The sequence below is a fragment of the Lissotriton helveticus genome, chromosome 5_1 (genome assembly GCF_964261635.1).
Source record: "Lissotriton helveticus chromosome 5_1, aLisHel1.1, whole genome shotgun sequence".
In the NCBI taxonomy this organism is placed as follows: Eukaryota; Metazoa; Chordata; class Amphibia; order Caudata; family Salamandridae; genus Lissotriton; species Lissotriton helveticus.
In genome coordinates, this window is record NC_136065.1 from 521,835,520 (window position 1) to 521,858,973 (window position 23,454).

Below are 23,454 nucleotides of genomic sequence, written 5' to 3' on the forward strand. Positions count from 1 at the left end.
TATAGTTAGTGGCCAGAGGGCACCTCTAAGAGGCCCCTCTGACTTAACTCCATACTTCTGGTAGTAGGTATTGTTTAACCTCAACTAAAAGAGACACTCCGCCCTCTTACACTACAATATTATAAAGCAAAAGGGGCAACCCAGTAACCCAGGGACCTGGGTATAGTAATCAAATATAAGAAAAAAGGGGTCCTTAAGGTGGGAAGTGTAGCCCTTGACTTCCACACAGTAGTACTAGAAATAAGTAACCCTCCTCATTGGTATCTTTTTATATGCTTTCCCACCATTTTATTTATTTTCAAACAAACACTTTGTTGCGAAATAACTTACATTTTCAAAGAACTACATAGAGCAAATTTGATGCAATAGGTGCTCTTGTTGAGTGATGGTGCAGAGCAAGAGAATAAAGTGAGCATTCAGTGCACCAGTGTTTTTACAATGGCAATATATACAGGTGACTGATCGAGATGTGGAACCACAGTCAACATTTTTCAAAAAACAGCCCACAAAAGAATTGTTGGTCTGCACACCAGAAAAGCTCTTCAACTCTTCATTGAGGTAGCTCACACCAGAATCAGAGCCTAGGTAGAAGATGTGCCTCATTGATGGAAAACTCTTTCCCTAAGTTTAGCTCTCACTTGACAATGCTCATTAAGGACTGAAACTGACAGGAGATGCTGCACAAGGCTGTGGAAAGCTGTTTTACTTCTCTGGACCATCTCACAGCCACCACAGAACCTAACTTCAGAGGTCTGACTGGAACAGCACATCAGAGTATCTCTTCAGAGGTTTTTACAAGGGGTGACCCTCAACTCCTACCGACTGCACCCATCATACTCATCCCCTCATGCACCTGAGCCAATCAACTATCAAGCACACCATTAGCACTAATTATGCTTAACCACATGACATCTGGCCAGGCAGGATTCACTTTTCATTCTCTCACATGACAACCAAATGGATGTGAAATTCCCTAGCACTTCAATCCAGTCCATTCATATCTCTATGTAGTGCTGGAAAACCCAGTCCTCCACACAGCGTTAATCCTCACCATTAATCTACCTTTCAAGAACAAAGGGCCAGATTTTGAAAGATTTTGCACCAGGTGTACATCACCTTTTTAATGCAGACCAGAGGCAAAATCCTTTGTGGTATTTATGTAGCAACAAAATGTTTTTGGGATTGCCTTGTTAAAAAAAAAAGTGTTGCAAGGCAGCACATTGCACTGTCTTGTATTACTTTGCATCAGGTAGGCGTTCCATGGGTAGTTTCATGGGCATCGAGTGCACCTACTTATGGATTTTGACAGAAACCCATATTTACGAAGGCTGGTAGTCATGGGCTTTCAACAGAATGGTGTGACTACTTGCAGCTGGCATAACGAGGAGAAATATATTTGTCTCCTAGTTATTTATTCTTTGTATATGTGCTGCCTTTGCTATTTAGCATAACATTATTTACTGTAAAGAAAGATAATCCTATCCAGTTTCTCACCCATCAGGTTTTATTTAAACAGTGTCTCATGAAAAGTCTCAAATCATGATGTGTGACTGATGGCCACTTTTCTTCTTGTTATCTGAGCCTTTTTATTGTTCTACTCCATCACCTGACACTAGGAACTTTCCATATCTTAACCGATAGGCAGCATACATAACTGTCATAAGTAACGACGTAGGGTATCTAAAATATCCCTGATCCATAATGCAGGAAGGGTGGTGACAACAGGTGTTGCTTTAGATTATAAAATAAAAAGCAAAAACAAAGTTTTTTTTTGTAAGAACTGTATCTAAATTAACTTAATTTACTTGAAAGAGGGAAGTAATCATTGGGGTGTAGATCTTAAAATGGCACAACTTACTATTTTTAAGATTGGTTATATATCTCACTTTGTTGAAAAATGTAGTAAGAAAATGTTTCACTAAGATTGTTAGCTTGTGAATACCTCGCACAACAGCACCGTAATGGGAATTGACTTATTAAGATTCAGATTTTGTCCTATATATCCCTGTATGGCTAGAACATCTCTAATTGTGACTTAATTGAATTGCATTTCTTTTTTACTAGAATGAAGACTCGCCTTCCCGTCAAGTGTGGCAGGACTCTGAAGGCATAGCCTCTCATGGAGAACACTCCATGCAAGAAAGATCTGTTCTCCTTGCCAGAGAAACTACAGATGTTGAGAAGTAAGAACTGTTTTTGAACATATTTATGGGCACAGTAGTTTGAATGGCCCTTCAGTTATATTACCCAAGTTTACATGTTGTTTACTGTATTAACTAAAAATGAAGTTAAAAAGTGAACTAAAATACTCTGGGGCATATTACCAAGGGCCTTATCGCCGCTTTAGCGGGAATTTTTCCCGCTAAAGCAGCGATAATTTTATCGACCTATTACCTAGCTGTCGCTAACACCAGTTAGCGACAGCTAGTAGGAGATAGCGATCATCTTGGGGCCAACTTTGCATGTCAGCGATATTTATCGCTAATGACATGCAAAGTGGGCGTGCCAAGATGTTAGCGACTGTAAACAGTCACTAACATCGCTATCTCCTATTACCTACAAAGGCGTAATTATGGAAATATTTGCGCTAAGCGCGAATATCTCCAAAAGCTAACGCCTGCCAGGAGCAGTTCTTAGCCATGTTATCCAATGGTAGGTGGATAACATGGCTAAGAGCATTAATATCGCTGACTTTTCAGCGATATTCATGCATTACGGCCGATGTTTATCGCTTTTTAGATAAACCTTGATAATAGCAAGGTTTATCTGCGATAAAAATCGGCGGAGCTCGGCGATAAAATGATTCCCGCTAACCCTGCTCAGCGATAAATATCGCTATTGCTAGGTAATATGCCCCTCAATTCTCTGATCACCAATCCATTATACAGTGTGAACAGTTCTGTAGGTTGGGGTCACACCACTTCACATATAAGAAGAATGCTCTACTTCTTCGAAGCAAGATGTTTTTGCATTTCTGTCTTGTACCCACTCCTCCTCATGTGCAGCGCTCCTTTGCTTGAGAACTAGGCTCACACTTTATCAGTATTGACAGATAGGAGACACCAACCTCTATGGAGGACATAATTGTATAAGTAGAGAAAAACTTAAATACTTATAAGCAAATATCGCTTAGATACAACAAAATATATACACTCTATTTAAAATGTGAAAGTGTAAACAGAATCCAGACAGGAAAAAAGCCTCCTACATGGTTCTTTCCAGACTATGTCCCAGTGACTGTTTGATCTCATTGTTTTACTAATTCGTGTGTTTTTAGATATTTCCACACATTTACAACATTTTAAATTATTGTAACAACAAGAAAAGCTTCATATTAAGTTGGGCTACTGAAAAGTAATTTGCAGCTGTGCATTTTCGATGTAAATATGAATGTTCGGCCCTCACCACACAAACCATTATCTGCACCATCATTTCTAGATTTCAATACAAAATGTTGTTTCAATCTCAGAATTATTACAATTGTTGCATGCTGTGTGCACTACTGTGCCAGACACTTTATGAATCTCAGCTGGGCACAGCTGTAAACTGTTCATTAAATTAATGTCAGTGCTGCCCAAATAGTCAAGACATCTCTATTTGATGAAGTAGGAAGGATGGTTGTCTGCAGCAGGAAATATAAACTTTAAGTACTGGAATGTTATTCTAATAGAGTGTAAAGAATAATTTCTAAAATGTACTTTTATGCTTTAGTCCTATAAGATGAAGCTCTTTCATCAGGACCCTCAGAGTTTAGACAAATCCCAAACAAGACCCTTGACATGTAACCAGCACACTTTTCCTGTTTGTGCCATGGCACACCTTTAAACAGGTGTGCTTGTGCAAACAGGGATAGTATGCCTTTTTACGATCAATGCGCTGCACTCAGTGCAATTGCAAACTTGCACCAGGCCTGGGAGCTGTGCATTGGCGATATATGGGTCGAATGCATGAGGCAGCTGCTCCATCTTTCTGTATGTAAGCGGCACTCTCCTGAACTTCAAAAGGTGTCAGAGATCCCCCAGCAGTAAGTGACTGCACCCACCTACAGTTGGATGTCTGGGGTATCCATAGGGGCCATCCATTCAGAGGGGCACACTGACTGCAAACAGACAGTGTTTTCCTCATTTTTTTAAAATTGTTTTTATTGATAAAGGTTCATGGCAGACAGGTAAACAGCAATTGCATACGGTATGCGCAAGTTACATTCAGCACCATACAGGTTACAGAGGTTGGGAAAACAGATATGTTCAACAGTGACATCTCCGTTTTCAGTTCTTCGCATTTCCAATTCTACCATGGAGATACACAAATCTCCCCTCTGTGAGTGTTCCATTTCAGCCATTTTTAGGTCTCGTGACCTATCAATGCGCATGCACATTGAGAGAAGCGAGACTATAGGGCTTTAAACAAGGTTTACCCAAGGTTTGCCTAGACTGGCGATTTGGTGCTGTGCCCGTGCGCTTTTAGGTCAATGCGCAAGCGCATTGACCTAAAATGCGCGTGCACAGCATCAAATCGCCATCTGTTCCCCAGCAGCACTCCTCCCACTCCTTTGAAGTGAAGCTTAGCTTCACTTCAAAGGCCCCTGCCGCTCTCCCCGCTCCGCCCCCTGCTGCGGCCGTGTCGCATTTCTCCTCCCCCCTACCCACATCGGGGTTTTTTTTCGTTTGTTTTTACACCTGAGCTTTTCGTTTTTGTATGCAAAACTTTGCATTTTGGGAAGGTGCTTGATTAATTCAATTCTGCGCACTCGTGTATTGCTTGCTAATGAGTTTTCGAACGGAGCGTTATATTCTCTTCCTGCCTACATTGTGATCATACTATAATCGACTGGGATTTTACGGTCTGTTCTTATTTTCACAACTGGGTTTTCTGTTTCCATGCTGCCTGGCAACACTGCTCGGGACGCGGTGCAACGTGACGGACAGCCGGTTTTGACGTCATTTGTATGCAGAACCATGCATGACTATTAAACTACTCGTTTTGGCATTAAGCCAACTGAGTCTTTCTACGGTGAAACTTTGTTAATTGATTTTCGCGAGCCAAACAGCGGGATATTTAAGGGGCCTCGCATTTCTATCCCTTCCCAGCACAGTTGCAGTCTGTCTTCCTTTTGTCTCTCCCTATCCCTCTTACTTCACCTTTTTCTCTCCCCTTCCCTCTGCTTCGCCATCTCTTCTTTCCCTCTCGATTCCCCGTGTTTCCTACTTTCCCCCGCCTCACTCTCTTCACTATATGTCTCACTCCTTTCTTTCTCCCCTTTATATATTTTTTCCGTTCTCTACTTCTCTCTGTCCCTTACCTCTGAGTTGTCCGCTCTCCCCTTTCTCTCACCGCACACCCCTTCCCTCCCTCCACTCGTCTGTTCTCTCCCTGCCCCCTTGTTTTTTTTTCCTCGCACAAATGGGAAAAATGGCACCCATCTGTGAACCTGGCAACCCTGGGAGCTGCTTTCCTTCTTAGATGGCATCACGTCAGCAGCTATTCCGGGTCCCTGCCACTCCGGGTCCCAGTTCAGGCCTTTCTTTTGCACGTCATTGTTTTCGGGCAAATTGGTCCAATTTTCAAAAGGGTAGGGGGTGCGGGGGCACACTGCAGGTCAGCATTACATACCGCAAATCATTATGGCAGATGCAGTTCCTGTTAGATGTGTTTTAACATATGTGTTTGCACAGCCAATGCTTGATGCATTCCTGGACATGTGTTTCTGAGTTATTTCGCTCCTTCAACAGAAAGTTGCAGTCGTATTGAGATCAATTACAGTTCCTTCTTCCACGTGTATCTGCTGCTGTACATTTAAATGTATATCAGTTCTCCTGCAAGAAGTGTTGTCTTCCATACTATGCTCTCCAGATGACACCATATCATCAGCGATTCCAGAGCTTTGCCCTGGGCTTGCCTTTACCTTTTAGGGTGCATTAGTACATCTGTTATAGTTGAAATGAAACAGGACGACAACTCCCAGAATGCATTCGGCTGTTAAAAGGAAAGCTGAGCACTATTCTGTGTAGCTGGTATTGTGCTCTTACTTGTACATCCGTTCCTGTGCTATGAGCTGCTCCTGGGCTTTTAAAAATGCAGCAGTCCTACTGAGAATGTATATGGAGTCCCTGCTAATAATTGTTGCATCTGTGGCATTAAACAAGTCAGACCCCTCACCCTCACCCCCTCACCCTCAACCCCTCACCCTCAACCCCTCACCCTCACACCCCCTCACCCTCACACACCCTCACCCTCACACCCCCTCACACCCCCTCACTCACCCTCACACCCCCTCACTCACCCTCACACACCCTCACACACCCACTCACCCTCATACACCCTCACATCCTCTCACCCTCACCCACCCACCCTCACACCCTCACCCTCACACCCTCACTCATCCTCACCCCCTCATCCTCACACACCCTCACTCACCCTCACTCACCCTCACACCCTCACTCAGCCTCACTCAGCCTCACCCTCACACACCCTCACACACCCTCACCCTCTCACCATCACCCCCCCCTCACCCTCACACACCCTTACCCTCAACCCCTCACCCTCACACACCCTCAGTCACCCTCACACCCTCACCCTCACACCCCCTAACCCTCACACCCTCACCCTCACCCTCACCCTCACTCCCTCACACACCCTCACTCACCCTCACTCACCCTCCCTCACACACCCTCACGCACCCTCACCCTCACACCCCCTCATACCCCCTCACTCACCCTCACACACCCACTCACCCTCACCCCCCCTCACCCTCACACCCCTCACCCTCACACCACTCAGTGCTACAACACATATTGTGTTACAATAGGTGTCACATTTGCGAAAGATAAAACTATTGGCATTGTAAATAACAAAGCTATTAATTTCGCTATTTTCAAAACAAGCACATAAATAAAAAATGTGTCCTTTACAATACCAATAGCTCAAACTTTCCTAATGCGAGACCTATTGCATTGCTGTGCTTCTCTCCCCTGCTGCACTCTCCTGCTCTCTAGAGATGTGGCCTAACGACCAGAGCTGCCATCTAAGTCACGTAAATACAAAACATGTTGCATTCCAAATGCTATAGGTGTCACATTCGCGAAAGTTATAACTAATGGCATTGTAAATGACAAAGCTATCAATTTAGCTATTTTAAAAACCAACAAATAAATAAAATATTTGTCATTTACAAGACCAATAGCTCCAACTTTTCTAATGCGAGACCTATTGCATTTCCAATGCTTGTTTATCCCATTTCTTCGGGCATCCTCTGGTTATGAAGACTTCTTTCTCTGCTATCATGCACCTGTCTAACTCTTTCAGCCACGCTGTGAGAATGATGAGCCAGAGAAGAAAAACAGCCTTCCACAGCCTTGTGCAGCATCTCCTGTCAGTTTCAGTTCTTAGTGGGAATTGTCAAGTGAGAGCTGAACTTAAGGAAAGTGCCACTCCACCCCATCCCCTCGCCAGTTCTCTCTTTACTAATACAAATGTGTATCCCAGCGTCACCAATTGTTGTTCGATTTCAGTCAGGTCTGTATCTTCCCATATATTAAGCAGACCCAGTCAGGGCGTCAGGTTCACTGACTTCCCCAATGCATATGGTTTGTGGCCCTCTCCCAGAGAATTTTTCAGTAGCGCAGAAAACAGGTGAACATACTGTTTGCACCCCTGTGGCACTGTATGTAACATGGCCCTTTGTTGTCTCATTTCAAGGTCTAAAACAAAGGTACCTCCTAATGAGCCAGGTACATAATAAATTTGACATGCTTCATACTTATCTGCAGGTTTTTTCTGCTATGTCCATTGTTCTATATGTTTTACATAATTGACTTATTTTCTCTGAGGAAATTCGTATGTCCTCTGAGTTATCACCCTTCTGTCAAAGAACACAATTAGTTTTTTTTGTTAGACCCGTACTCTAGCAGTGGCATACTTCATCATCAGGTCTCATCCTGGTCTCTAAAAACCAGGTTAGGCTCAACCATATTACAGGGAGAACTTTTGATATTACTTGAGCCGGCGTCCTCAGAGAATAATAAAAAAACACCTTAAACTACCAAGGTATCCCTTTATTTGTGAGTGTTCAGGTATGATTGAAAGATTCACCTGGGGTTAAGGATATAATGGTCCTATTACCTTAATAACAGGTTGACCTGTTTCAGCCCCAATTACAATGGCCTCTTGGGTACAGGGCTTTAATCAGGTCACCAACACTGCCCAACGTTTTTCTCTAAAATAGAGATTTTGATTAGACAAAACATGCAACAAACTCAAGCATGCCTCAATGAGATATTATCACTAAAATGCTGTATTTAAGTCTTTATTCCTACATTGGGAGAGAACGTCCATCAGAATAATTATAGCCAGAGTGGTTACAAAAGTAAAATACATCAACATGTAGCACTCAGTTGTGGCATTCTCATTACATCATGCTCAGTGCTGAAGCCACATAACTCAGGTTAACATGCATTCATACAGTGGGGTTTTGCTATAGATCAAATGATAACATGGTCAAAAGACCAAGAGGCATATTAATGAGCCCCGTTGCGTCGCTCTTGCACCACGCAATATGGTGCAAAAGCAACGCAACTCAAATACGAAGCCACGCAAAGCCATCTTGTGTGGCCCTATGTGCCTTCATAAATCTTGAGTAAAGCAACACAGTGCAAATCGTTGAGTGGCCTTACTCTATGCTAGGAAGGAGTTTCATGGGCATTGCAAGGGTGATCCTATGCAACTCTCATGGTTTTTGATTCATTCCCGGATTTACTAGAACTGGTAAAACTGGGAATGCCTCAAAAGTCATGCTTTCCCAGGAGAGGCATAACTAGGAGAAATATGTTTATTTCTCCTTGTTACTTCCTCTTTCTAGGTGTGCAGCATTCTGTATAATGTAAAAAGAACAATTGATGGACAGAATGCAGAACATTGTCATACATTCACCCCAGTACAGAGGTCTGGGCCCAAATTTATTGTTTTTTTGCTCTCCGTGCCATTCCAGTTTGAACACAGACATATGCAAATCCGTCTTTACCCTGCGCTCAGTGGGAACCTTCCAGCCCGAACTGCCAGGCCAGGTCCTCCCTGAACTGGAAACAAGCCCCTGCGGCCCCGCCCCCCTTCCCTCTCTCTCCCTTCCCATTCGCCGCCCGGCTCCCGCCTCCCAGCTGCTCCTCCCTCCCACTGGGCAATATAGTGCAGAGTGCACGCAGTGGTGGGCAGTGACCTCTGACCCTCTGGGCCGGTCACCCCACACACCGCACACACTCTCTGCGAGTGAGCCCAGGTTCCAATCCTACCGAGTGCCGCCGCTGCCCACAGCTGTGCTCCTGGTCTGCTGGAGCGGTAGTTCCTCTGCTGTACGGCTGTATTCTACGTCGCTTGTGTCAGCGTTGCTCCCCGTTGTATTGTATTGTTTTTTCCATCGTTTTCTCCCTGCGTTGCCCCCTGCTCTAAGTAACTTTGTTTTGTACCTTTTTGTACCTTTTCTGCTGTCCGCTTGTTGTGCCCTCTGATTTTCGTTGTTCCCCCTCGTTTGTTCCCTCGTTTGTTCCCCCTCCAGCCCCGGTCGCGTTTCCCGCCCGCTCCCCGCCGCTGCCCCCCTGCGGCCCCGCCCCCCTTCCCTCTCTCTCCCTTCCCATTCGCCGCCCCACTCCCGCCTCCCAGCTGCTCCTCCCTCGCTCCGCCCCCCCACGCTCCTCATATGGCAGAGTGGCAAACGCGCAGCGTTGACGCGCAGCGGGCGCGCCCTAAGCGCGCCGAAGGTGCGCCAAAGGTAAGACCCCTGGCCTCCGCAGACACCAGCCCACCGCCGGACCTACGACGCCACCGAACTCAGCGCACTCAACACCGGCCGGATCCCGGGATGCTACCGTGCCACCCCGAGACGCACCCACGGACCCTTCAGCTGCCACTCCTGCAAGTACACCTGCATCCGGACCTGCACTACACCAGCTCCCACCAAGCAGACCACCAGCAACAACCACCTGAAGTGCATCCTGATCAACACCCGCTCCGTCCACAAACACGCCGTCCAACTCTGGAACCTGCTCGACACAACATCACCAGACGTCGCCTTCCTCACGGAGACCTGGATGAACGCCTCCTCGGCGCCCGACATCACCATCGCCATCCCGGACGGTTACAAGATCACCCGGAGGGACCGCGTCAACCAGACTGGAGGAGGCATCGCCATCGTCCACAAGAACACCATCCGCATCACGACCAACTCCGACGACACCCTCAGAGTCGCCGAACACCTGCACTTCCAGATCCACACCGATCCCAAGACCACCCTCAGAGGCACCCTCATCTACAGACCCCCGGGATCACGCACACAATTCAGCGAAGACATCGCAGACTTCATCAGCCCGCACGCCCTCCCCTCCACCGACTACATCCTCCTCGGGGACCTCAACTTCCACCTGGAGAACAACAACGACCGCAACACCACCACCCTGCTGGACAACCTCGCCAACCTCGGTCTCAAGCAGCTGGTGACCACCCCCACCCACTACGCTGGACACATGCTCGACCCCGTCTTCTCATCCAGCAAGAACATCGCCTTCAGCCACGCCACCGGACTCCACTGGACGGACCACAGCTGCATCCACTTCAGCTTCAGAAAGAACACGATCCACCACCACCAACAACAGGTTGCACGCAGAAACTGGAACAAGATCACGCCCGACCAGCTCGCCGCATCCCTGAGCCAGGACCCCCCCGCCAGCTCAGCGAACGCCAGCCAGGCCGCCAACAACCTCACGAAGTGGATCAGCAACTGCGCAGACGACCTCGCCCCGCTAAGGACCCCGCCTAGCAGACCCGGCAGCAAGAAAGCCCCATGGTTCACCGACGAACTCAAGATCTCCAAGAAGAACTGCCGAGCCCTCGAGAAAGCCTGGCGCAGAGACCCAACACCAAACAACATGACCACCCTGAAGCTCGCCACCCGAAAACACCACCAACTGATCCACACCACCAAGAAAACTGCATTTAAGGAACGACTGGACAACAACGCACACAACAGCAAGGAACTCTTCAACATCGTCAAAGAGCTAGCCAACGCCGGAACCAACGACATCACCCCTTCACAAGACCTCTGCAACTCCCTCGCCTCCTACTTCCACAACAAGATTGCGGACATTCACAACAGCTTCAGCACACAACCGACGCACCCCACGAACGCACCAACGCACCCAACCACCGCCCTCCGGGCCTGGACGCCGATCTGCACCGAAGACACCATCCGCACGATGAACTCCATCCACTCCAGATCCCCTACTGAGCCCTGCCCCCACCACGTCTTCAACAAGGCCGACGCCGTCATCGCACCCCACCTGTGGGACATCATCAACACCTCCTTCGACACCGCTACCTTCCCGGAGAGCTGGAAGCACGCCGAACTCAGCGCCCTACTGAAGAAACCTTCAGCGGACCCCACCGAACTCAAAAATTACCGCCCCATCTCGCTCCTCCCGTTTCCGGCCAAAGTCATCGAGAAGACCGTCAACAAGCAGCTGGCAGCCTTCCTCGAGACAAACGGATCCCTCGACCTCTTGCAGTCTGGCTTCCGGGCCAACCACAGCACCGAGACCGCCCTCAACGCAGCCACCGATGACATCCGAGCCCTGCTCGATAACGGAGAAACAGCAGCCCTCATCCTCCTGGACCTCTCCGCGGCATTCGACACTGTCTGCCACCGCACCCTAGTGCAAGCGCCTCAGCAACATCGGAATCCAGGAGAAGGCACTAGAATGGATCATCTCCTTCCTCGCCGGAAGGACACAGAGAGTCAGCCTCCCCCCGTTCAGATCAGAAGCCACCAAAGTCATCTGCGGTGTCCCTCAAGGCTCCTCGCTCAGCCCCACCCTCTTCAATGTCTACATGAGCCCCCTTGCGGCCATCGCACGCCAACACAACCTCAACATCATCTCCTATGCCGACGACACCCAGCTGATCCTCTCCCTCACCAACGACCCCGCCACCGCCAGAGCCAACCTACACGAAGGGATGAAAGACGTAGCCGAGTGGATGATGAACAGCCGCCTGAAACTGAACTCAGACAAGACGGAAGTCCTCATCCTGGGATCATCACCGTCCGCCTAGGACGACTCCTGGTGGCCCCCCGCCCTGGGCAGTGCACCCAAACCAACAGACCACGCACGCAACCTGGGCTTCGTCCTGGACTCCTCCCTCTCCATGACCAGACAAGTCAACGCCGTCTCCTCGTCGTGCTTCAACATCCTGCGCATGCTACGTAAGATCTTCCGGTGGATCCCCACCGAGACCAGTAAGACGGTCACCCAGGCCCTCATCACCAGCCGACTAGACTACGGCAACGCCCTCTATGCCGAAACAGCCGCCAAGCTCCAGAAAGGACTCCAACGGATCCAGAACGCCTCAGCAAGACTCATCCTCGACATCCCCCGACACAGCCACATCTCCGGACACCTGAGAGACCTGCACTGGCTCCTGGTCAACAAGAGAATCACCTTCCGTCTCCTCACCCACGCACACAAAGCCCTACACAACCAAGGCCCAAGATACCTCAACAGCCGCCTCAACTTCTACACCCCCACACGCCAGCTCCGATCGACCAGCCACGCCCTCGCCGCCGTCCCCCGCATCCGAAAAGCCACCGCAGGAGGAAGGTCCTTTTCCTACCTGGCCGCCAAGACTTGGAACTCCCTCCCGACCCACCTCCACCTGACCCAGGACCACCTCGCCTTCAGGAAGCAGCTCAAGACCTGGCTGTTCGAGCAGTAGCGGACCCCCCTCCCCAAGCGCCTTGAGACCCCCCGGGTGAGTAGCGCGCTATATAAATGCACTGATTGATTGATGATTGAAGCATCCTAGGACCAGTTTCGGGGCTCCGTCCATCATCTTCTTGCGTTTGCTTCATTCTGTATGGATAGTGGAATATGCCTCTCAGGATTGTTTTTGTGCAGGACGGTGTCCCTTCCTGCACAAAAACAATCCTTTATGCAACTCAGGCATCCTTGCACTACAGTGCAAGGGTTCCTGCGTTGGCCTTGGCAGCCAAATCGGTGCAAAGGAAAAAGCAGGAATGCACCTTATTCTTTTAAATATGGCGCATTCCTGCCCTTTTCCTTTCACACAGTGCAGCGCAGCAAGGTGACTTGCTGTGTTTCATTGGGAGGCAATGTCATAAGTATGCCCCAAGTGCAACTTGAGTAAATGATGTAGTAACTCAATACACAGCAAACGTGGAGAGTGAATTTTGTGTCCTATAGGCTCTTGTGCATATTTCCCCAAAATAATCACTTACTCAACCAGGGAATCCTATATTACCCTTTAGTCACACACTATAGCAATCAGTAATCAAGACATCAAAAGGGCTAGGCACTGAGCTCCCCTTTTTTGAAACAACAAAGGTGTAAAGTAAAAGTAGTTGGAGAAGTGCAGGATATGTTAGGTTTCAGTAAACCAAGGGCTTATAGCCCCGAAACATCCACTTACTTCATCAAGGGCAGCTTGCCAGAAGTAGACCTACTGTGAATTCTGCTCTCCTACCAGCTCTTCACCAAACTGGTGGTCAGGTTTAGTTTTTGTGTTCCTTGTCAGTTAGTTGTTTGGGCCCTGCGCACATATTTGGTGACGGTGTGATTTAATTGCGGCATGCACTGCTAAGGGTATTTGGGCAAAGTAGTTCCTGGCAATAGCGTTTCCGAGTGTAGACAAACTGGAACCTTCTTGTCGCCAGCAGTATTAGTTGTTTGTGGTGAATACAGGGTAATATAAAGATGGTGGTGTCATAGCCCTGTGGATCAGAAGAAACTGCTCAGACATCCAAGACTGCAGGATAGAAGAAAAGACACTCAGAGACAATTACTAGAGTGAATATGCCTCATTCAGAAGGCCAAGGGCATGGATGGAACTACTATATAAGGGCCCTATTGGCAGACAACAAGAAAGAGGAAATTAAATATCTCATTTGCGTCAGCACATATAGCAATGTTTCTAACCAAGTGAAGAAAATCATCACAAAACACTGGCATATTTTAACATACTATCATCTTGACAAATCCCTCTGATTATTTAAGAGGAACAGTAGTCATAGGGGCACGAATGACAGAATGCATGAAAGATCTAGACCGAAGTCTACCCACCAACCGTACAACACTAATTGCAATTCCAACAATCTGGTTAACCATTAAACATCAATTTCCTCGGAGAAAATAAGTTAGGTATGGAATGCTTTTTGAAAAGTGTTAGTTAAGTCTGGGAGAGTGTATACCTTTTTCTTTACACTCAAAGTTTCTCTTACCTCCCGAAGAAGTGTCCTATCATGCCCTTCTCCTGGTACTTTTGTTTGTAGGGTGTTTTACGTGGTCTGTCTTAGTGTGGGAGGTAAAGTAGACAGTCAATAAAGAGCTGTTCATATGCTTCCATGTAAGATTGAATTATGAATTTTTGGCAAATATCATTTGAATATAATATTTTGAATGTGTATAGTTTTCTTTCTTAAGAAACCTATGCATTTTTAGGTCAGGGTTTTGACAGTGTACCCGAGAGAGTGATCTCTCAGTCCACCTCTTTCAACCAATATCTTTCTTTGACCAGGCTCTTTCATGTATTAGTTTAAGACTGTGCAATGGCAGCTGGCATGTAACGAGGGTGGTGGGCGGGCGGCACAAAGAAAGTATATACTTACCTTCTTGGCTTGCGGTGCAACACCCTCCTTGCTTGGGTCTTCTCTCCTCGGAGCAGGCTCCAATGCAAGACCCAGCCAGCTCCCCTAACCAATCCTGGTGCTTCTCTCATGCTGTTGACTAGCACGAAAAAAGCGCCTGTATTGCAGGGAGCAGCCTCACTTAGCGCTCTCAAGGGCACTGGAGGCCATCACTTTCTTTAACCCAGCTGCCTAAGACAGCTAGGTTAGAGAGGTTTAAAATGCACTTGTCTGGCTGGGCTCCGCAAGACAGCCGGCCAAAGAGACCTGCGCATTTCAAACTTGAGCACACAGCTCCCTGCCGCCACTCCGCAGCAATGGCCCGCTCTGTCCTGACACTCAATACGAGACGGGTTGCTGAAAATTGAAATGGTAATAAATAAACTTCATTACCATTTTGTTTTCAGCTCTAGAGCTCATGGGCGACGCCCCTCTGCTCAAATGGAGGAGCCACCCCTGAGACTCTGTCAATCCTGTCTTTGTTCAGTTCGGGAGAGTATTCATCTCTCACCTAATTCTATTGGTTATTTGGTATATCCTTCCACGTCCTGGCCAGTGCTTTTATTGAATTGCCCAAAGGACAACTTTACAATTAAAGCCCTCTTTGTCTGCTTCTCAAGTGTCTCGCACGAATATACTAATACTGCATGCGTTAGCACATTAACTCTAGACCTGTAGCCTTTGCCAATGCTCGTCAGAGTACTGGAATAACGTTTATATTAGTGTGGAAAAATGGCGAAATAGTTATCTAATAGTGCCATAGTTTGTGTTGCATAGTTTGCTTTGCATCCCTTATTATGTTGCAGAATTTGCATTCTCATGGATGTAATTTGCATTTCCGAGCAGTGTGATTTGGTCAATCCTCTCTCGTAATTCGGTCCTCCACTGCCACTTAATTCCAGTAGCCCTGATATTAGATGAACCGAGCAATATGTTCAACATCAATCTCTGTCCTGGCCTTGAATTAATTAGAATTTTAAAATAAGATGTATTTAATTGCTTTTTGATGTGAATTATTTTTAATAAACGTGACTCCTAGTGGTTTTCGTATTTTATTGTATTAGTAGCTTTAATCCCATCGTGCACCACGCACATGCACTGGCTTGCTATCTTTGTTTCATTTTACAAAGTGTGCATTCAGGTGTTTTTTTAATGTGGCTGACCTGTTGGCAACTTTTTCGAGAAACAGTAACCACTAACAATGCCTCACCTTCCTGTGTAGCGTGGTGTTCTTTCTAATCTCCTTCCTCTTTTTTTCTGATCAGACACTTTCATCTCCAGCCTTCCTTTCCCCCAAAGACTGCGAACAGGCAGGTGCACAGTTCAGACATTTTTTTGCAATTAACTTTTATGTTCCTCCCCCAGCACCGCACTGGTTTATGTAATATCTGATATATTTATAATTTATTTGCTTGCATTTTTCTATAACTCTGATTGCAAAGGATAAGGCTTCTAGAACAACACCATCTAAGATATATTGTTCTGGGATATGTCATGGTTCAAAACGCAGCTGGAGTGTACAGACTGCCCAACAATCTGTACATCATTTCCTACACACTGAGATTGTTAAAAAAATACTACAAGGACCAGTGACAGTGTTTACAAAATTTCAAACTAGAGTAAGACCCTGTAGTGTCACCTGCTCTTACGATTGTAAACACATTTGAATTACAATGAGCCTGCTAGACTTCCTACAGGAGGCGGCACAATCTATAGCTAAGGAGACACACACATAGGTTGCACATGGCTTGGATTCTCCTGAAAAGTATGTGCGTGAAATTTGCATTATTTCTATTTACATAATTACACTACATCCTGCTGTAATTATGCAAAATGCAAATGCTGCATTTAGTACTCCACTTTAGCACACAATGCATCTTTGCATCCATTTTGGACATGAAGGCCCTTTATGTGCAATAAAATGTTTGCAAACAGCATTCATTCATGTTTTTCCTGTGTTCTCCCACTAAAAGTTCATGACTCCTAATGGTGAATTTTGCAAAAAAAAGCATTACACAAAATTCACAATATTACACTGGTGTAACAGACATTTCTCCAGGACCTACTAAAAAGGTCGTAAGACAGTGAACCGTTCTGGAACCATGTGAGACCCAGGATTAGGCAGTGGATGCCTCTGCTACTCAAGGAGGTAGACAGCCCATCTTCAATGCACGCGCAGGTGGTGGCAGTCCAGACTGGATTCTGATAGCCCTGGGCTTCTCTTCACTCCTACTGTCAAGACACCTCAATTCAAACACAACAGTTAAATGCTGTGTCTTATTCCAGGAATTGTCAGTTCCAGTGTGTGGCCAGTGGTACAAGAACCATTTTCAGAGTGGGGATGCTGGCCTCAATGTTACATTACTGAACATATAAGGAATGTGAAAACTCCAAGCGACTCCCAAAGAAAAAGTGTAGCAAATGATTCACATCCGTTCGGCAAGAGAGTGGTAAGGGTGTGGTATGTAGCCAGTTGCACATTTTGGCCCACACTGTTGCAGATATTTTACTAAAACCTGGTGTGAAAGTGCACAATGGTTTACAGACAGGACATTTTCTATTGAAATGTACTTAGTCTTTGCACTGAAATGCAGTTTTTCTGACGAAATTATATAGCACACAAACGATATGCGGAAATCGTTTTTCAGCACATATTTAACATTTGCACACCACCAAGTGCATGCCACGGACTCAATATAATCTCCTATACAGACAACACTCAACTGATCCTCTCACTCACCGTGGACCCCTCCTATGCTAAATCCAACTTACACAACGCCATGACCAATGTAGCCAAATGGATGAGACACAACTGCCTCCAACTCAAATCTGACAAAACCAAAGTAATGATCTTTGGGAAGAACACCTACATATGGGACCACAGCTGGTGGCCTGCAGAACTCAGACCTACACCCACACTGACCGACCATGCACACAACCTCGGCATCATCCTTGACAACCAACTGACCCTGAAATGACAAGTCAACCGAGTCGCCTCCTCCTGCTTTCACACACTTCGCATGCTCAGCAGAATCTTCAGATGGATCCCAACCAGCACCAGAAAGACCATCACTCATGCCCTCGTCACCAGCGGCAATGCCCTCTACCCCGGCATCCTCTCCCAGATCCTTAGAAGACTCTAGACCATACAGAACACAGCAGCCAGTTTCATCCTAAAACTCCATAAATGAACCCACATAACCCCTCACGCACACATACAAAGCCCTCCATGGCCTAGGACCTGCCTACATCAACCATCTACTGAACTTTCACAAACCCTCTAGATACCTGCGCTCCTCTTAACTCGCCCTTGCACATAACCTCCACATCCATCACAGGATGGCCGCTCCTTCTTCTACATCGCTGCCAAGACCTGGAATGACCTTCCCCTCCAACCCCGTTCAACCCCCTCTCTGGCAGACTTAAGCATGAGACTCAATGCCTGGCAATTCAATGGAGACTCTTCGCCCGATACCCTTTGGGGTGACACTGTAGCGCTTTATGAATGCTGTTTGATTGATTGATTGACCAAGTAGTGTCTTGGTTTGTTTTGATCCTATTTAATTAAAAATCTTTGTTTCTATCACACTAACAAAAATATGTGCTTCATTTGTGCTTTCCTAACTGCTAATATATTTTGCAATATGTAATGTAAAATTTTATTTATATAGCGCAGCAATCGCTCCAATGGAGCATCTAGGCGCTACCTCCGGCAAATTACCAGATGACAAAGTGACTCAGAGTTGGACCAAATACAAAGGCAAGCATCAAACTAGAGTTCTGGCCATGCTATCTTGCAGTTTAAATATCCAAGTTTTTAATTCTTTACGGAACTCTGTTTCTTTATCTAGAGTTCTCAGGGCAGGAGGCAGAGTATTCCAAGCCTTTACACCCAGTACTGCCAGGGACTTTCCTCCACGGGTTTTTAAACGAAACCTAGGAACCACCAAAGTATTGGAATTTGATGATCGTAGGCTTCTGGTTGGGCAGTATCTCTTGAATTTTTTCTGTAGATATAGTGGTCCTGTTTTGTGCATTGCTCGAAATGTTATAATCAAAACCTTGAACAGGATCCTTTTTACAATAGGAAGCCAATGAAGAGCTTTTAATGCCCCTGAGGCTGACGATCTTTTCCTCAGGCTTTTGATTAAGCCAAAGCACATTCCTGCCACTTTTATTGCCTGCTGCTTGAAGGCAAGATTGTAATCAAACGTGACCCCAGGTTCCTAGCAACTATGGTTGTATGAGGCGGTATTTCTGCCCTTTCTGGCCACCATTGCCTGGGAATAAAGTCATTATTTGGGCCTAGTGGAATGATCTCTGTTTTTCCTGTATTACATTTTAGGTGGTTCTTCCGCATCCAATCGAAGGTGGCAGTTAAACATTCCTTGAATGTTTCTTCCCATGATTGGTTGTCCCTATCCGTAACCAGTATTAACTGCGTATCATCGGCATATGCTACTACCTCTATGCCAAAGGATGATATTAGTTTAATCAGAGGCGCAGTATAGACATTGAATAATGTCGGGCTAAGGCTGGACCCCTGGGGTACTCCCATCTTCTGATGTTTTTCCGTGGAGGTAAATTCCCCCAGGGTTACCACCTGTCTCCTGTCCCTTAGGTAGTTTTCCAACCACTCAAGAACCGTCCCCTTCACGCCCGATGTTTTTAGCCGATCTAATAGGATGGCATGGGAGACCGTGTCGAAGGCCGCCGACAGGTCTAATAAAATCAGGACGGCCTTCTTTCCTTGGTCTAGGGCAGTACAAATGGTGTCTGTCGTGTACAGTAGAGCCGATTCTGTTGAATGCTGGGCTCTAAAACCCCGCCTGATTGGGATGCCATATCTCGTTGACTTCTAAGAACATGGTCAGCTGTTTGTTAACCAGTGATTCAGCGATCTTACATAGTGCTGGGAGAAGTGAGATAGGTCGCAGATTGGAAAGAGTCGCAGGGTCAGGAAGGGGTTTTTTCTGTAAGGGTTTCACTGCCGCAAGTTTCCATTCCAGTGGCACATTGGCCGTGGAAAGTGAATGATTTACAATTTCGTTAATCATAGGGTTTACTTCATCTACCATGAGATGCAGGAGTCTTATGGGACAAGGGTCAAATGGAGACCCAGATTTTGTGGTTAAGATTGACTGCCTTGTTTCTTCCAGGCTAATTGAGTGGAAGGTTGCTAACTGGTTCATAAACAGTGTACAGTTATTTTACAAGTATTTAAATAGAAATAACCTAACATCTTACATCCTTTCCTTTTACACTGCCTGTACTCCTGAAAGATTGTCAGCTGGTTCACTTTACAAAATCCTCTTAACTTTGCAGTCAGAGAAAGAAAAGCAAAAAATAATCTCCATGTTAAAAGAATAAGCTGCAATTAGTCAGGAGGCACTTGACCTCTGCGGTTGAACGCACAGCAAATGTGACAAGGTAAAATGTAAACAAACTAAATACAGTGATGCCTATGGGATTTCTTTTTATAATCTTTCTAGTTAAATCATCATCATTAAATCATCATTACTACTTCAAATTCATTCATCTAATAGCTAACCAAAAAATACTTAAATGAATCCATACAGACAACGAAAGTTGATTTGTATAAAGGTTTTTTAGTAACCAATTATTTTTCTTTTACTTATTCTACTTTTTCATTTTGTACATATATACACATTAATATACATTTGACATATGTCTTCTCACAATATTTACAATATGACGACAAATATAACCATGAACCAAACAAAAACACTTTCTCATGAACCCTTTATATGGTTCAAATGCCCAACGTTTTAAACTAGGAAATCATAGTATTTTTCTTCTATGACCTAAATTCCTTTATCTAGATCACCATATTCGAACAGCAACCTCGGAAGCAAAATCACATTACGCTTCATTTTTTCAAGGTCCACATCACAAACATTTTTTACAGTATTAACAACATTTCTTTGGTGTCAGAATACAAGAAAGTCGACGCGTTTCAGCCTGTCAATTATTTACGGCCTCTTCAGGACTATGGGCAAGAGATTACACATTAACCTATAAAATACAAAAGGTAAAATGTAAAAGCATATTTATTGCTCATTCACCTTCTGAACTCCAACATGGTTATTTTTGGGGTGCTGCAGCACTTCCCCACCGCATGCCCTACACACGTACTTCTATCACCTAAGTGCGCGACTCTTCTTTTAGAGACACCAAGAATGACCAGCCACATGTCCAAGTTGAAATTAAATTCAAAGATGTAATTTCAATCTCCTCACGAGTACTGCCTACACCAGTGGTGTGCAGGGGCATATTTATGAACTCACATTAAGGGCCAAATTTATGAAGGTTTTACGTCACCCTTGCTCCATACATGGCAGTGCAGGGGGTATAAAACGTAGAATAAGATTTACCAAGCCACACATGTCAACCTTGCGTGGCCCTGTGTGACTTGGTAAATCTGGAGTAAAGCAAGGCAGTGCAAGCCACTGCCTTGCATTACTTTGCCCTGGGATAGTGTTGCATAAGTGGAGCGAGGGTGTTCCGGTGCATACACCCATTTGGCGGCATCCCAGATTTCCCAAGACCGGTAAACCTGGAAATGCATCAAAATGGTACGCTTTCCATGGGGAGGTGCAACCTGGAGAAATATCTTTATTTCTCCTTGTTGTCTCCTCTTTTTTTAGTATGCTGCATTCTGGAGGAACATGCCTCTGAGGATTGTTTTTGTGCAGGAAGGTGCCCCTCAATGCACAAAAACAATTCTGCCTACAACGCACGCACCCATGCACCACAACAGTAGGGTGCCTTCATTGGTGCAAGGCAGCACATTGTGCGCCATCACACAAAGCGTACAGGCATGCACCATATAATATTAAATCCCACACATTCCTGCGTAAAAGTATGATCAATTTGTCCTATAGAGTTTTTTACTTGTACGGTGGAAGAGGTATGAGTAAAGGAAACATCATTGAGTTTTCTGTGAAGTGAACATTGAATACTCTTCCACTTCTTGCCGCCGCAGACCCTGTCTGATGTCTCAGAGTGTGGACGAGGTGCAGAGCGGTGAAGGAAATAATACAACCACACAGAATTACAATTTAGGGGCACTGGTTTTCTAACCAGACCAATTCTACCCTAGAGAAGAAGGGAAACTTGAAGAATCAATCTTCGTTAAACTATTAATATTTTGTTTTTAGCGCAGTTAGAGGCATTCGGAGGGGACAAGTGTTAAATAGAGTAATATTTTAGCCACTTAGACAGTGCTTGACTGCACGACCTCTTAGTAAGTGATGTACTGGAAATGCCTGCCTTGGTTACCTCACAGAATTTCCATGAAAAATAAAAATAACATTAAAAACGGTCAGTTCTTAAAAGAAAGGCATATTTCCTTTCCAATAACATGTCCTTAGCTTCTATAACCTCTGAAGGGCTTGAATTGGGATCAGCTTTTCTGTTTTGGCAAGGATCATTTCCCATTTGGAAATCCCCAAATGAGCTCCAACTGGCAAAAAAGAACAAATCATCTCACAGGCTTGGAGTAAAACAAAGTTACTGCATCTCTACTCATCAACACCAAGCTTGTACATCGTGAGAAGGGTAACATGTTGCTATAACCTCTAATACATATGTTTTCTGATCATAAGTTGCTCAGGCAGTAACTTTTCAAAATGGGATTTGCAGAAAGAATCCTACTCAAACCTAGTGAGAAAGAAAGCTGTCTTTCAGCTGTCAGGCAATCAGCTGTGCGGCAATCAGCAGGCAGTGTCTTGTTCCGTTTCAAAGCCCTATGTGTTTCGGAACATTCTTGTTCCTTGATCATGGGCATTGCATGTAAAGCGGCAAAATTAGATGAAAGTGATAGTCTTTTGTGCTTTTAAACATCCTGTGGTGGAAAGCCCTGCAGTGGGCATGTTTGACTGCTTGGTGTTATGGAAATTGTAGTGCCTTCATCATTATGGGTATAACCCTCCGGTTGGTTTTGGCCGCGTTTACATTAATTAATGCAGATTCCATGCTCTCCAGTGAGCTACAAGATACATGTTGCCGGTTATTTATGACCAAACTGTTCCTTCTGCCTATTGTGCTATTAGTCCAGTATATTTGTACAAGGAGTCCACACACTGTTATTTTTGATGGCGTAGGAATTCCCCCGACCGGACCGGACCGGACGGTAATTATTCACCAGAAAGAGTTGCCCCAAATTGGGAACACGCACAAGAAAAACAGCAGGACTCCGCTTTATTTTTCACGTTGTCCTTTATTCCGGAAATCAGCAGGCCGTGTCTTGTTCCGTTTCAAAGCCCTACGTGTTTCGGAACATTCTTGTTCCTTGATCACGGGCATTGCATGTAAAGCAGCAAAATACAATGAAGGTGAGAGTCTTTGTGCTTTTAAACATCCTCTGGTGGAAAGCCCTCTAGTGGGCCTGTCTGACCGCTATGTGGAAGATGAGGTGTGGCCAGGGGTCCAAAGTGCTCTGGAGTGGATGCTTTTCATGGTCTTTATGGTGTTGTCTGTGGTGATTGGGGACCAGCTGTGCAGAGTCAGTCAGGGGGGTCAGCGTCAGTTGTGGTGATTGCTGGCACTGTGGGGTGGTTCTGGGTGTTGAAGTTGTCGTAGATAGTCCTGATCTTGTGGTAGAAGAAGGGGCCAAGTCTGTTGCAGAAGTCCTGGGAGGGTGTGACGTCTGTGGCCTCGCTGTTGGGTTTGAAGACTTCTTGCTGATGCTGAAGAGTTCTTTGCTATTGTGTGCGTTGTTGGTTATTCTCTGTTGGAGGGAATTATTCCTT

General features: G+C 45.7%; 1 protein-coding gene across 2 annotated transcripts in view; it reads left to right on the top strand.

The window, feature by feature from the left end:
• LOC144754714 (uncharacterized) overlaps positions 1–23,454 on the top strand; it is a 520,145-nt gene that overhangs the window by 462,605 nt on the left and 34,086 nt on the right. For both annotated transcript variants that reach the window (XM_078642863.1, XM_078642864.1), the window contains one exon: positions 2,065–2,183. In XM_078642863.1, the coding sequence (XP_078498989.1) occupies positions 2,065–2,183 (119 nt within the window). The remainder of the gene's footprint in view (positions 1–2,064; positions 2,184–23,454) is intronic.